General features: G+C 28.3%; 1 protein-coding gene across 7 annotated transcripts in view; it reads right to left on the reverse strand.

Moving 5' to 3' along the window:
• Positions 1-1,408: 1,408 nt before the first annotated feature.
• for (cGMP-dependent protein kinase for) overlaps positions 1,409-16,918 on the reverse strand; it is a 601,089-nt gene continuing 585,579 nt past the window's right edge. For 6 of the 7 annotated variants that reach the window (XM_014422034.2, XM_024358993.2, XM_024358990.2 and 3 more), the window contains 13 exons: positions 15,315-15,428; positions 14,182-14,287; positions 13,274-13,337; positions 12,556-12,633; positions 12,125-12,219; positions 8,389-8,535; positions 6,207-6,354; positions 4,929-5,092; positions 4,677-4,854; positions 3,815-3,944; positions 3,584-3,710; positions 3,431-3,493; positions 1,409-2,614 (listed from right to left, as the gene is read on the reverse strand). In XM_014422034.2, coding sequence (XP_014277520.1) covers positions 2,449-2,614; positions 3,431-3,493; positions 3,584-3,710; positions 3,815-3,944; positions 4,677-4,854; positions 4,929-5,092; positions 6,207-6,354; positions 8,389-8,535; positions 12,125-12,219; positions 12,556-12,633; positions 13,274-13,337; positions 14,182-14,287; positions 15,315-15,428 — 1,580 coding nt within the window. In that variant the 3' untranslated portion in view covers positions 1,409-2,448. Of the gene's footprint in view, positions 2,615-3,430; positions 3,494-3,583; positions 3,711-3,814; positions 3,945-4,676; positions 4,855-4,928; positions 5,093-6,206; positions 6,355-8,388; positions 8,536-12,124; positions 12,220-12,555; positions 12,634-13,273; positions 13,338-14,181; positions 14,288-15,314; positions 15,429-16,203; positions 16,346-16,918 lie in introns of those variants that run through there. The other variant, XM_024358997.2, reaches the window with a different exon arrangement.

The raw sequence follows: 16,918 nt of genomic DNA on the forward strand, positions 1-16,918 counted from the left end.
TAATTTTAAGGAGTCTACAAACTCTTTTCTTTCTATTAAGTGGTATTCCAAACCTTTCAAGTCCCCCAGCAGTCTCCCTTGCCTTCCTCCCTCTGCTCTTACTAAGAAGTACCCTGCAATATCCTATCAGCCACAGCCCCTTGAGGTCTAGTCCGCTACTGACACATATCTATCGTGCTACTTGGGATCAATTTTTTTGACATGCCAAGGTAGTAATAAGTAGATTATAAAGACCATGGGTTCATTATATAAAAGGATTTTTTTTACCATATAAAAATTTAAAAATTGGTGTCAATGATTATAATGAAGTTGTTTCCATTTAGGTTAGTTGATAGGAGAGAAGGTCCCAGCTAAAGAACTCCTCATTTAGATGTACCATTTGAAATCTCAAGGGAATGAAATTATGTAGAAATACTACTAAAAATATATAATTTAACCAACTAATCTTTCGGTAGAATAGTTATTCAGTAATTTGTTAAATAGAAGCATTTTATATCAATATCCCTATATGTTTTGCTAAATATCACGTTACTTTGGAGAACAAAAAAATTTTATATTTAAATAATATATGACCTTTAAAATTTCATTTAATAAGCCCTATACAATGCAACAGAAGTGTGCCCAGCATACTATCATTAGAAAAAAACTAAATTAAGTTGTATAAAATGAAAAACTAGTTCTGAGGACAAAATCAATAAACTATGAGTGAAAAAGGTTTCTAATTTCTCTAGATGGGTAACAATAATATATTCCCTTTTAAGGTCATCTTAAGGTGCACTAACAGTTGTCTTCTATTTCAATTATAATATTGATATAACATTATGTTCCTCCCTACTCAGTACATTATTGTCAACCAATATTGTCTGATGCTTATTTAAAGTTGACATTAAAATTATATAAAAAGTAAGGAAAGTCCATCATCTAACTTCATTGTCGGAGTTCTGTGACTAACGATATTACGCTTCAATATTTTTAGCTCACACTAGATAATATAAGATCTTTCAGTTAGAAAACCTAAATTATAGGATGACTAATTTAATTTGGAAGTGTGAAGTATGATAAATTATTTTGACCGCTGAAGTTCTACACTCATTAGATCAATCAGCAATGCATTACCTCTACTTTAAGACCAGAGGTTCTTTTGTACTTTTAAAAAAAAATTAATCTTGGTAACCAGTGATAAGATTAACGTTTACCGGAATTCATTTCCATTCTAACTTTGGAGTTTTGAGAAGAGTTAAAAAGAAAACTTTGTTCGCTGTTAGAATTGAATAGAAGTCAAGAACGTTTAAAGTAAGAAATAAAATTGAATTATATCCATTAATATTTTTAAAACAAAATTCCATTTCATGAGATGTGATATGATATAAGGCTAATTCAGGGGTTTTGTCATTAAAAATAATAGTAATAAAACAAAAAAAATCTATATTTTTACAAAAAATATTTACAGATATAATGCTAAATGCTTAACAGAAAATTTAAATCAGATTATTGATATCATTATCCTAGAACATATAGAAAAAATAAAAATTGTAAACTAATTAACAATTTAATAATTGTGGGCAGCTTTATTATATATATATTTCATCCTTTTTGGCACAAACAAATATATAAAATATTTTTATCTAGCAATGGGTTATATTAAAAGAGTATAAAGAAATATACTATATTTAAGACAGTTTAAATTAATTTATTGAAAACAATAAGCCTATACTTTTATACATTTTTAACAAGAAAACAGTACGTATCACAACAGTGTTATCATATTTAACTTGTTTTCCATTAAATTTACATTCTTCATTCTCATTTAACATAACGTATATATATTATTCTATTTTTACATTACTTTGATATTCAAAGCTTTAAAGGCACATTAAAAACAATACCATGTCTGAACGACACATGACAAAACTGAAGTTGTCGGAGAAGCAATGGTTGTTTATAAAACTCGTTATAAGAAGATGCTTCATCAGCTGTCTCAATCTCAAGGGTTGTTGCCAACATGTAGCAAATTTGGGATAAAAATAAGACAGTATAAATAAGAAAACATCACTCAGTCGTTAGTATACTGGTAAAAACTATATTTTTATATTATTTTCCCTTATTATAGCAATAAATAAACTTATTGTCATATAATTTTCATTGCTCTACGGAACAGTTTATGACAGTCACTAATAAAGTGTTTCAGCATGGGTCGACTGTAATAAAATATTTATAAATAATAATATACATTAAAAACATGGGTATGCACTAAAATATGGCATAAATGCTTGTCATTATTATCAAAAGTTTACAAACGCATTTCAATTTGATTGTCAAAGTTGTTAAAGTTCATTTTCATTTTCAGTTATCTGTATCTTTTACAATGACTTAATTTAAATTATATAAATATAATACAAATGTATGTCTGCGAGATACCAAACTCCAACAGAGTCCAGAAAGGTGAATCTAGAAATCTGCATCCCAACCCGAGAGATCATCTGGTGGAGGTCCTTCAGAATCGGCAGGGTAATCATCAAAGTTGGATGTGTCTATTACGCTTCTGACTTTAGGAGTAATGGGAGGCGTGAGGGTCCTGGCACGGAGTCCTTCCCAATTGAAGCCGTCAAACCATCTGTGAGCACAAAGTGATTATGCAAACACATATTTTAAAAATTATTTCCGTTAATAAAACTGTGATAATTATTATTATTATGGGTGTTAATGTAGATTAATATACTGAAATTTAGAAATTGAAATTTTTCTAGAATATGACTAAGTTAAAATACCAAAAGCATTGAGATATGTTAAAAATTTATTTTGCAAAATAAGATAACCAGCCTTTAAAAAATAATTTCTAAATGTTGAACAACAAAAATCCTCCAGCACCTCAGCATTAAAGAATTGGTGGTACTATGCACCAGCACTGAACATTATCATATTGGAAAAATCAAGCAAAAAAGGCAAATTATTCAAGGGAACAATGGTTTTCACACAAATTTAAGTCGTTTTATTTTTCTTAATTTAATTTTGTCAATATTTTAAAGACTACTAGTATAAATGTCAAACTTTTCTTTTCTTGTTGGACCCTCAAAACAATATTAACTCAGAAACCTAACATTAGAGAAAATAGATTTAAAAAAAACAATTAATTTTGTATCAAAACTCATTTTTGCTTAAAGACATAACACTAAAGAATATATAACTTTGAATCAACATTTAATAGCTTAATTAGACAGCAAAGAAAAAATGTGTTTTAACATAAAATAAAAACCTTTGAAATCAGTGTTCTTATAGGTTAGATTTTTAAGTTCTTAAGGAGGGGGGGGGGGAGATTTCAACTTTTAAATGTTAGAATTTATATATTTTTGAATTATTTGATAATGTAAAATATTAACAAACTATTTTAACAATTAATACTCTTAAAATAGCAATTATAAAAATTACGAACTTGTGCTTTTGTATTTCACTGATTCCACCTTTTTGGTAGCCTAACCTTTCAGCAGGGTTATCCCTAAAAAAAAAAAATAATAAAAAATTAATTATTATGATTTGTAAAAATTTAATTATCATGATAATTTATCTTCAAAGAAAAGTAAATTACCTGCAAAGTTTTTTAATCAGTACATTTGCATTACGTGTTATGTTTCTTGGGAATTCAATTGCATCTATACCTTTCAAAATTATGTTATAAGTTTTCATTGGATCTGCACCAGTGAAGGGAGGTGTCCCTGCATAACAGAAATAATGTGATAAAAAAAAAAAAAAAATACAACACTGTAAAATATGATGATAATACTAATAATATATAAAATGTAATAAAAATATTACATACCAGTAAGCAATTCGAACATCAGAACACCCAGTGACCAGTAATCAGCACTAATGTCATGACCTCTGTTTAATATCACTTCAGGGGCCACATACTCAGGTGTACCGCAAAATGTCCATGTTTTGCGTCCATGCTAAGATTAAAAAAATGTCATTAGTACATTTAATATTGTTTCCAAAACTAGGATCGGATACTGAGGTCAATGCATGAACTGGATAAAGGCCCCAAGAAAACTTAAAGAAATTTATAGACCAAAAGTTTATAAAACATTAACTATGAACAGTGTTAAAAAAAATATTTTCAAGGAATTTATTTATTAACATTAAGGACATGATGGAAAATAATTTTTAAAAACAGTCTTAAATAAATGGCTAGCAAAAAATAGTGAGAATTATTTATTTTTTTTATTACTAAGAGATATGCGAAAGAAGGGAAGGAGGGCAGGCCTTAGAATGGAGCCTCATTCTGAGAATTTTATTATTAAAAATGGAACATTTTACTAGACAACAGCAAGATTTCTGAGTCCAAACTGAAAAAAAAGGTATCCAAAACGTCGGATAAACTCCGTCACCTTCCTCCACAGCTCCTGAGCATAATTTGCAAAACATATAATTCTCACTTCTTTTTTTTTCCCAGTTACACAATATTATTTTTAGTCAATGATTTTTTATTATATCCACATTACTTATAAATAAATTGGAGATCTTTGTTTTTTATTTATTTAACTTTTCAATAGCATAGACCCTTATTGGACACCCTGTACATAAAAAAAAAAGTATAATTTTAAATAACCTAGTATGGAAATGCGATAAAGTCAAAATGTTTGTTTTAAATTTATATGAGAGAAAATAGCACATTAAATTACCTGTAATTTCTTAGCAAAACCAAAATCAACTAGTTTTACATAACCAGTGATATCTAAAAGGAGATTTTCAGGCTTAAGGTCTCTATAAATGATATTTCTCGAGTGTAAATAATCAAAAGCTTCTATCACACAAGCTGTATAAAATCGAGTGGTGCTATCATCAAAATGACCTTTGTCCCTGTAAAATGATTACATGTAAATTACAATGTTTCTAATACAATATTTAAATTACAATAATTCTAAAACACAAACCTGAGAATCGTCCAAAGTTCCCCACCCAGGCAAGATTCCATTAGCATATATAAATATTTCCTATCTTTGAAGGTTCTGTACAATTTTACAATAAAATCACAATTCGCCTCTCCCATTATTTCTTTTTCAGACATGATATGCTGTTGTTGCCGTGTTTCGACTATCTGTAAAAAACAAAACAACAAAAGTAATATAATAAACATAATTAGCATACATTAAATTGAAATTAATTAGCCTTTTTTTTTTTTTTTAATTATCTTTCTCATTTTGGAAAAACAAAGACAAACACTTCACCTCTGTGGCTCTACATGGCGGGTTTTGGCCTTTGCCAATTAGCTTCTAATATTCAGCTTTGTTCTGTGCAACTGATCTCCAATTTTGGGAGATACAATACATAACATAATGTGAATTAAGGGAGTACAATCATAAAAATTATTTTTTTTTTTTAGTTTTAATAGTTAGGTTGTTGCAAAAGTTTTAGAATAAAAATATTTTTCAAAATATAGGCTATCACAGTCAATTACTTTAACTAATCTTTTTACTGGAAGTTGAATTTGGTATTGATAAATACCATAAATCTTTGGTTTTCAAAGTGAAGAACTCACATCCTGATTTGACATCAATAGTTCCTTAGTGTCGATTGGAAAAGACCATAGTCAGATAGCGCAATGTTAGGGCTGTAAGAAGGGTGGAGCAAGATTGTTTATAAAATTGAGTGAAAGGCAAAGAAAGTAACAATTGCAGTTGCTGTTAAAAGCGGTCATCAAAGATTAACATTTTTCATTACCCATCTTCTATAATTGATGACTAAAAGTCAATCATAACAACCATCAGATAAAAGTTTTTATAAAAGGAGTTATCCCATATCTATTATCTCAACTATCCAACATTTAACCAAGAATTCTTATTAAACTCAAGAGGTCATGAATCTTGAATGAATCTTCATACTCTCATCACTCTGGTTACGCGGCGGCAACTTCAAAGTAGCCCCCAGGGGGTTGGCAAAAAGAACCACTAGGCCCACTTGCTGGACTAGTTTCTCCCACTAGTTAAAAGTATCAGTCCCAATATAATTTTATGAAAAAAATCAGTAAAAATTGTCATACTGATTTCAATAAAAAGATTTTCAAGTAGTAAACAAGATTGATAATTTTTATTATCATCCACGGATTAATATAACATTAGGCTGAACTAAATAATTATATATAAAGAGGATATAATCATTTATAATTTATTTATTACAAAAATGTATGTATTTAACACAAAATTGCTACAAACCTGACTTTTCTTCATTTGTTTCAAAGCAAATGACCTTGTAGGATCTGTTGCAATCTGGACAAGCTCTACACGGCCGAAACCACCGACTCCTAGAGTAGCTAACGCTTTTAGGTCACTCAGTCTCAGACCCTCAAACTCTTCATTCAACCTATATATCAATAAAAGACTAAGTAAAATTCCTTCAAAATTATAACAAGTAATAACATAAAAACTAATTAATAAAGTAACTGTAATTGTTCGAAAATCAATATAAAATATTGATTTACGTAATATTTGATTCCTTTTGGATGAGATACCTAAAATATGAAATTTTATAACAAATACTTGATAAGAAAATATCAGGAACTATCCATGATTTTTGAACATTGGAAACTCACAGAAAATTTTTCAAGCGTTTTTTCTTTTTTATAAAATTCATTAAAAACCAACACACTTTGTCGATGAACATTTTTTTATTGTGAAATGAACTTTTTGTGTAAAATAATTTCATATATAATTGGCCAAGGAAATAGGTTAAGTGTAATGTCATTATATAAAGAAACAGGTGTTCTAAAAAAAAATTAATTGAACAGGTAACCTAATAGAATGAACTAGTTTTCAAAATGTGATTTTATGATTTTTTTTTTCCAGAAAATAAAAAGTGAATACATTTTTTTTTTCAAATAAAGAAATATCTGATTTTTATTTTTTATATTTTGGACATGATAACATCTTACCTTTTATGATTTCCAAAATCCTAGTGTGCCATTTGTAAACAAATTTAAATTATTATATTATGGTATTGACAATGATGGTATAGGAAGAATAAAATTACCACTTACTTTTCTAGAATAACAATAATAATAATCTTTGTTGAATAGAACTATAAATTTAAATGATTAATTACTTTAACGAGATATGAATTTCTTGCGAAAAATTCCCATCAAACTGTATTGATTCAAATTTCCATCTTATACAAAATTTTGAGTTTACACAATGTTAAAGATAAAACTGATTTAATTTCTTTAATATCTAGAATACAGAATTGAATCAAGATATTTTGAATTTTTTCCCTAATCACTTGAGAAGTCTTCAAGGAAAATTCAGTTTAAGATAAAATTATTAAAAAATATAAATTCTATTAACAATATCATAATTTCCCAATATAATATTGAGAAATGAAACGTGCCAATTATAGTGAAAATATATTTGTTTCTCCTCATATTGTCTTCATTTAAGCCCTCCTCATCCCTTCATTTTTAATAAAATACTTCATCTATATCTTAAAATGCCTTAATACTAACATCGTTTACTTTAGACAATATGAAACACAACAGGATTTATAATTCCCTTGAAATTAGAGTTATAGAGATCTTATATCCCTCATTCTTGTCAATCACATCAGTTTTCATCCTGTGTAGTATATAGGTCAATGTAAAAATAATGTTTTTTTTTTTTTATATCTTTGTTTAAAGGTTTTGTTCTACACTTTTGACTATCTCTCATCACATCTCTAAAGTTGTTATTCCTCATTATTACTCAAACAGGTCATAATTAGTTAATTTTAATTTGGACTCGTGGAGGGAAAATATTTATTATTTTAAAAACTTTGAGTTATATCTTTATTCTATGATGGGTTTTATCAGTGTTTAAAAAACTTATCTTCCTACTTCTCTATATGGGTTAAAATTAATGTACTATATTAATTATTGAAACCATCAGGTTTAAGTATAGAACAGAAATACAATTATATGTGAACATCTGTACCACAACCCATGAAGGGTCAGGACGTTGCAAGGAAGTATTGTGTTCTTGAACAATGGTTGTACAACGTGATTTGTTCATGATCAGACTCAACTACCAAATTTTTTCCCCATTAAGAGTACCCATTTTATGAAACTGGGTGGACCTGGGCTCCCCAAACCCCCACTGGGTTGTTTCACAGTAATAGTAACAGAATAAATAATTATCTGTCACAACCAGATTCGAACCCGGCTACTAATAGAGTTAGTAGTACAGTGGTGTCTTACCCACTGTTCCGGAACCACCCTGCTTCATAATCATATGTACAATATACAAACAAAGGAAATTTATTAGATGTAATTCACTGATTCTAGAAACTTAGCTCTTTTACTGAACTCTTAAGGGAATTTTTAAGGTATTTTTCTTAAATAGAAAAAAAAAAAAAAAAAGATAAACTTACCTCTTTCTGTCAATGGCTTCATCCTTGTACCTTGTCCTAATTTCATCCAGACCAGAAATAAGTTGATTAAATGTTTCTCGATCAATAACAAGACAAGAAACACCATCAGGGTCATCAGCTATAATATTGGCAGTTCTTAAATCATCACTAAAAAATAAATTAATAAAAATTAATTCATTTGATTTTTATTTTTTTAAGCATAATTAAGTGCTGGAACAGTACATAGAAGTTTTCGTACTAGAAAAGGTGCCAAATTTGCAGCCTCATTCTTGGGAGGGATCATTGTGTTCAGTATCGTGCTCCAAATACCAGATCAGAGAATAATTTTAAAGTTAAATTTGTCCAAGTCCAGGGAAAGGCAAATTCAATTTATTACAAATGTAGGATCTAGTTTATATTATATAAAATATAATGAAAGTCCAAAATGATTTCTCATATTAGACTTTTTAGACTGTCAAAATTTTGTATGAAAGGATATGGCTTTTGTGAACTAAGTGGGCTGACAATAGTTTATATAACAGAAAAATAATCAAATTATTTATATAACTTTTATTAATAAAGTTGAATCACATAAAATTAGATAAGAATATAAATTTTAAATAAAAATGATTAGAACTCCTCTGTAGGTAGTGGAAAAAATTTTATTAATAAATAATTTGCAATATCTCAGAAGCCGGATAAATTTTTATTTTGAATCAGAATTACATTTTCATAAAGTGAGTTATTGCAAATAAAGAAACAGAAAAATGTGAAAAGATTCACATTATCTTTCACTACAGGTTATTTACAAACTACCTGAATTTTGGTAATAACAAAAGCAACATTTATACACATGCATTTATACTTTTATGCACATGAATGCTAATGCTCCAGTCAGTCACTTATGATAGCATTGTAACTCTAAAAATTATGATTTTTAAGAATAATATTTAATATACGGAGGGTGAATATGGAGTTTAATGTGAAACATGAAACTTATGATGTAATGAATAACATGACAAAAAAAAATTGTTAAATAATCTTTAAAATCAATTGTAGATAATGCATTCCGAAATTCCATTCCATGTTGATAAACAATCTAACTAAAAATTTCCAAACACGTTCCTTATTAGTGTTAGTTACCATACAACTTCTAATATGATGAAAAATGATTTATCAAATTAAACAATTGCTAAAATGAAATTATTAATTTAGTGAGGTGAGTTAGCATTTGACACCCATATACTTATCGTACCCGATGAAAATTCCGTTTTGCCGAACGACATCCAACAATCTAAACATTTATGATTAGTTTAATTGACTTAAAAAAACAAAAACATATCAATCATTTTGCAATAATGGTCAAATATTTGAAGCTAATAAAAAAGTAATGGGGTCTCTTTAGAATCCAGATGAAACAATTAAATATTTAATCAACAAAAATTTCTTTTCGTTAAAAAAAAAGTATAGAACTTTAATTAACAGCTGAAACAAAATTCAACAGATCGAAGAATTTCCAATAAAAATAATACTTTCTAAATGGTGTTAGTTGATCAATGCTTATATAATATTTTGAATTATGATTTTTAAATACTGAAACAACAATGTATTATGAAAAAAATTAATGAAGATTTGTTGGATTCTATTAGTCGTATATATAAATACATTCCATATAATACAAAATGGAAAACAATTATTCAGAATATTACAGTAGTGATAAATAAGTACTCATATTAAGTAGTTGCAATCATGATATTAACGCAGAGCATGAAAGGTAGTTTTGAAGGACCCTTAACAATATTTATTCGTCTCACATTTTAGTGTTCTGAATTAATTTATTTATTTTTGATTTTTTTAGGACATTTAATCAATTTCCAAATAAATAAGCACAGTAATGTATGATGTGGTGTAAGAAGGAGACAAATAATTAATGCAGGGTCCAACAGATCCACCTATTGTGTTGTGGGTTAAATCAAACTAAATAAATGATTTTTGTATTTAACCCTCTGTTGAGTGTAATAGATCGGAGAGAAGAATCAGTCACCTTTCTTTAAATCTATACATATGTTTTGCATACTTTAATATACTGGGAGGATGTGTAATGATAACTTTCTGTTCAGAATATTCAACAATTTTTAAGAACCAGCACCGAAACTAAGAATTAGAACTGTTGGTATTGGTATTTGGTGGGGGTACTAGTCTGGGAAGTGAGCCTAATGGTGCTTTTTGCCAACCTCTGGCGGCTACCTAGGTTGCCGCCGCGTACTAACCAAGGTGGGAGCGTCAAGATTCATTCTTCGGGACCGCCGAAAAATGAATGTTTAACTGCCCCAGGTGGGAATTGACCCCAACCTGCACGGCCGTCACGTCCCAAAGAATTAGAACTAACAACTATTTTCTGATTAAGTTTTTGTCTATAATAACCTTATTATTGCAACAGAAATCTAAAAAAAAAAAAAAAATATACAACTCTGAGTAAGCTGAAATGCATTCAATTTTGTATTTTAATCTTTGGTATAACAAACCAAGTAGCTATATTATTATAGTAAGAGTTACCATGCTTGCTTTATTTTTTTTTAAAACTGTAGCCTTTTTCTGAACCTAAGCATTATATTTATTAACAATATGGTAATGTTTCCATTTAAAGGTTAGACCAGTGATTCCCACAGTGTGCGCTGCAGCTCCCCAAGGCGCCGCGAAATGTTCAATTAAACAATTCGGCAATTTTTATGAAATTTCAACATCTTGAATTTTTGCGCCAACAATCGTGTATGCTGACAAATTTCCAAGAATTTAGCAACATTCGAGTCCTTCATCCTTTTGTTTCCAATCTGCATCTTTTGAAATGGCTAGTGCGCAAGCATGGCTTTCCCACTCACTTTACCACCGCTTTAGTCACTAAATAATACGAAAATATAAGTATCTCTTTTTAATTTTTCAATGTTAAATATGTAATCGCTTTTAAAAAGTAAAGTTTTCCATTTTTCAAGAAAGTTCAAAATTTAGAAATAAATCTGATGTATTAAGAGCACCACAGAAAAAATCCGATTATTTGGGGCAAACAAAACAATAAAAAATTGGGAAGCTCTGGGTTAGACAATGAATAAAATATCATTAAAATTTAGAGTAACTTTATCAGAGAATACGATAACTGGGCAAAATTGGGTAAGGACCTCAGCCTGATTCAGGACAAAGAATGGATTCAAAAATGACCTGAGTGATGTTATATTGATTGGATGGTGGACTCATAAAATATATTTTACATTTTTAATTTCAAAAAGTGCCAACATCTAGATGCCAGAGTAATAGGGTCAATAAAATAAACCTATTACAGGCTATCTGTAATAACCTGTAATTACCCAGGTTGGGACAAAAGGCAATGGAAAAAAAATTAGAATTTAAGATAATTTGATTTTAAGAAAATAATTTGAAATACACATGTAACATAATTATATTATTAATTCTACATTTTTAAATAATGGAAATTTTCCTTAATTTGGTCACCCAATCTCTCAGATACAGGGTCACCAAATGTTTTATGATTTTTCATTGCACCCGACTAAGGGCTGGATAAAAGATCTATTATTAGTAGTTCAGGGATACAGTAAAATGTTTTCATTACAATTCAATTCATTTCATAATAAAAGGTTAAAAATGTTACTTATAGGAAAGCTAGGGAGATCCATCACTTTAGAATTAATGCAACAGTCAAATAAATTATTCATTTAATATAAAAATTTAAAATCTATTTCCTTACCCTTGAAGGGCTTTTTCACCGAAAAAGTCTCCTTTCCTAAGAGTTCTGATAAATTTCTCCTCCAAACAATTTGGTTGTTTGATTGTTACTTTAACCTGAAATCAAAAAGAATTATATTTTTTTAATTGCGCATAAATACTTAAGAGATACTGCTATAGGAAAATAGATAGACCATAATCAAGTTAAATTTCTCAACATTGAGTGGTTGAGTAACATCATTACTATAAAAATCAGTAAAACTTTATAAAACACAGAGTCAAATGACAAGCGACATAATAATTTATAAACAAAATTATATAAAAAATATTCAAATATATTAAAGGAAACTAAAGAAATTGAACTAAGAAATAAATCTTTGGTTTAGGTTTTGAATTTTATCATACGTGCACATTATCAATAAAATATAAAGTTATACAAAATTAAAAACATACCTGTCCTTTACTGATTATGAAAAAGGTATCCCCTCTAGCTCCTTGGCGGATGATATAATCACCTTCATTATAGTAAGTCTGAAAATATAATAATTAACTATTAAAACAATTAAAAAACTTAAAAAAAAGTAAATTACAAGTGATGTTGATAGTATAAATACTTATTACTACATTTATAAAATACTGAAGTGGAATTATGTTACAAAATTGGTTTTAATCACTGGGTTTTCCTTTTTTTTAGGTGGGAAACTTACGAAAAAAACCTGTTTTGTTGCCAATATGTTTAATTAACAGAAAACTCTTCAAATTATTTTTACAAAGTTGAATGTAGGTATTAGTTCCTTAATCCTCAATACTCCTCATTAGGCTACTCCTTAAATTGTTAAAAATTCTCTGAAGGTTGTGCCAAAGATTCATTAAACAAACTTGAAGCATTAAACATTCATTTAGATGAATGTGTGTAAGTGTGTACATATATCTATGTAATAGTAAAAATATATATATATTTTTTTTAGGAGTCAGTGATTTCAAATTTAACAAATTGTTAGAATTTCTAAAATTTAATTTAAACGAAAAATTTCATGATCTGATATTGGCAAATATATTTAACAAATTCAAGTAAATTATAGAAGGGGAAACTATCCTATTAGAAAATTAATCAACAAAAAATTATATTCTATAACTTCAAACTAATAATATAAACATTTTTTTAACTCACCTCCTCCAAAACATCAGAAATTTTAATGAGTGTTTCTTCTGGTAAGTTTTTAAATATGGGTACACTGAAAATAAAAAAAAAAGTTTTAGTTTTCAATTATCCAAAATCTAACTAAATTGTTACTTAAAAGACTGATTATTGAGTGTTAGTATAGATAGAAGATTATTTTTGATCAGGAACATTAATCATAAATATGGTAACCAAAATATCAATATAATCTTTATAAGATAATTGAAAATTGATTCATTCATCGATTAAAGGAAATTAAATAGGAAAAAATAAGAAGAGATGATAAATTAGATGACTGCGACTAAAATAAGAATAAATGATGGTTCAAAAACAGTTGTTTTTCGTTACCAAGAGTCAGCTTTATCGGTAATGTTCAATAAATGAAGAGTACAGCGAACTAGGGAAGCAAAACAAGTTAGTCCTATGAGGACAAAGTTGACATAGAATAAATAGGAATGGCAAAGTAAAGCCAAGGATTTCATGAGGAAAAAATATAAGATGGAAGCAGTTAAACAAAAGGGAAATTTATGGACCTTGCTAAGGAACATCTTATTAAATGGTTCTTTCAGATGCATACCCTTAAGTTTCACTAAATAAAATTTTCTCTTATATACACTTGGTTTAATTACAGGACTTTGTTATGAACTATAACTTCCTTAGGAAAGGAAAGTGTAAAAGAGGGTTTATAAAATCCAAAATTTGTTTAAGAAGGCTAAGGTGTGCATTTGGAGATGTTTAGGAAGGTGTTCCTCAAGAATATTCAAACAGATTTCTTTTTACATGAATTTCAAATTTTAAAAAAAATCCCCAAAACTAATTAATTTATCCAGTTACAACTTTTTTGTTAACAATATAATACTTTCTACAAAATGTTGATATATATAAAAAAAAATCAATACCTCTTCAAAAAGTCTGTGTATTCTGCCTGTCTGATGAGACCAGTTCTCATCATAATGGTCTGGAAACATTGTCTTTCGATTGCCCATAGTTTACAATCAGTAGCAGCTGTAAAAGTTCAAAAATAAATTAAGTTTTTTAAAAATTTAAAATTAAAACAAAAAGAAATAAATTATAACACTTTAAGCCATTTATGTTATTGACAGTCCTGGTAGATGTGAAAGTGCCTCTAGTTTTTATAAATGATTAAAGAAAAGCTTCTTTAACTTAGAAATAGCTAACTTGATTAGTAAATAATCAATTCAACATAATCCCAGTTATAAATATAACCAATTAATAATCCCAATAAAATAATGACAATAAACTTTCCTGATTTTTTTCTTTCTTTCTTTATTATTTTTATATTCATTTATTCTATCTTGACCTTTACTTATCTCTCTATTCTCATCTTACTTTTATCTCTCTTAATTTGTACAATTTTTGTTTTCATTTCTTTTATATCTTCTTTTCTATTTTTACATGTTATTACGTCTTCTGATCATTTTAAATCTAATACTCTATATTACTTCTTTTATTTATATATACTTCTTATCGTACATTTTATTTAATCTCTATTTTGTTCATTTTTATATATATATGTATTTTTCACTTATATTTACATAATTATAACCCCAATCTTAGTTTACTTCCTTTTATTGTATTATTTTACATTTCCAACATATTTAAATTTTTTTAACCCTAATAAAGCCCAACAAAGTGGGGCTAATAAATAGTTGACTATTTCTTGTTCCTTAAGACCGCACCGCCGACCATCTTATAATAAAAAACATTTTTGGAGGTCAGCACTCATACATTTTGAACTTATAAAAATTTACAAAAAAATAATTGATACCCAAATTCTGTTAAGCATAAAGGATTTGCAAGTTTCAAGAAGCAATGTTCTAATCTAGATCATCAAGAAAAAGAAATAACAGATATAGTAAGAATAAAAATTTTTATAATCGAAATATTCAGGAATGAAAAATATATAGCTGCTAACGATAGCTATAACAGGATAAAAATAAATGAAGTGAATTTGACTAATGACTTGGAAAAATAGAATACAATAATGATTTTTCATAATTTCTGAACATACCTTTTATCGTAGCAGTTCTTTTGCAGTTGTAGAGGATAGCCAATTCACCAAAAACTTTGCCTGGTGCTAGTGTGCTAAGGTATTTGTTTTCTCTTGAGACTTCAACACGACCCTCTGAAAAAACAAAATAAAAAACAAATGTTAACATAGTGAACGAAAAAAGTTTGTTATATAGATGTCCAGTACCTTAATAAATGAGTAAAAATGTGTAACTAATAATTAATAGATATAATGTTAAGTACATGCGCTTTCATTTATCAATTAAATTTATTACTAGATAGCCTCATTTTTTAAATATCGGATCTTTATTGTTTATAGCTGTTAGAAACATGATTTAGGAATAAAATGAAAAATCATTTAACATTTTTTTCAAGTCAATGATGGAAATTTTTATATTAAAAAAATAATTATACTAAAACAAGTTCTATATTTAGAAAATATTCATTAAAAATACACTGAAATATTACATTTTTATTTACACACAATGATTATGTTTAATGGCAAGAAATATATCTGTACCTCGGAGGGATACAACACTATGTCCAGTAGTAATTCACATGCTTCAGAAGGATAAAACACCAAGTGGTGTTCTATCCCTCTAAATGAAAGTGGACTTGGTGTTGTTTTAAAACATGCTATATCCGGTTCTAACTGGTTTTGGACATAGTGCTCTATTCCTCTAAGAAATATGAGAAAAGCTGATTTTAACTCTGTAATAAAGTCAATATGGAAAAAAAATGGACATAGTGTTGTATCCCTCCGAGGTACAGATATACCGCATTGAAAAAATAATTGTATGAACCAGAAATAAATAAGGTCTTTGAATCAGTATTACTATCGGTGTATGTCAAATGTCAGAGCAATTTGATAAAGTTAAACTCAGTTTTACCTCTCTTATTGGTAAGGCATCCAATGAAATATGAACCCATGCCTAGCTATTTCTCTTATTGGAGCAAAACAATCAGAAGCAAGTTGAAGTTGAAGTAGGGGTGATCTAAGTAAAGGCTTTAGAATATTACACAAAAATAATTTTTAAACTCAAATATGGACTGAAAGTTATAAAGAGTAGAGGTAAATCAACTTCATTAAGCAAATACTTCTAAACTGCGGCAACTAGAAATGAAGCAATAGTTGATTTAATTGTCTAACTGTTAACAAACTTATTATATTTATGTAAATTTTTAATAATAAAATAATCCGTTTTGGTTACAAGGTACAACTGAAAAGAAAAGGTTATGCATACTGTTGGAAGGGGTTTCAGCGTGCAAGACTAAATAAATAATCGGAAGTGAGGGTGGTGGTCGATTTCCCCTGACTGCCTCCTCCCAACAATAAAGAGTTATCATAAACATGTGATAAATATCGGTTAATTTAATATTTATTGTTATTATTATTACTATATTTTTTTTTTATCGAAATAAAGCTATTTTTCTTATGTGTTCAAAACAATCAGGAAACCATCAGGGGCATGCGCAGTAATTTTTTCCGTCCCAATCCTTCCCTACGATCCTGACTTCACTGATAGTTTTGAATCATGTAGGAAAACTTACTAATATATCGAAGGGTATCGTCAAAACTCAGTGGCGTAGTATGGGTGTCAGCTG

The sequence above is a fragment of the Halyomorpha halys genome, unplaced genomic scaffold (genome assembly GCF_000696795.3).
Source record: "Halyomorpha halys isolate HHAL.00 unplaced genomic scaffold, Hhal_1.1 Scaffold352.1, whole genome shotgun sequence".
In the NCBI taxonomy this organism is placed as follows: domain Eukaryota; kingdom Metazoa; phylum Arthropoda; class Insecta; order Hemiptera; family Pentatomidae; genus Halyomorpha; species Halyomorpha halys.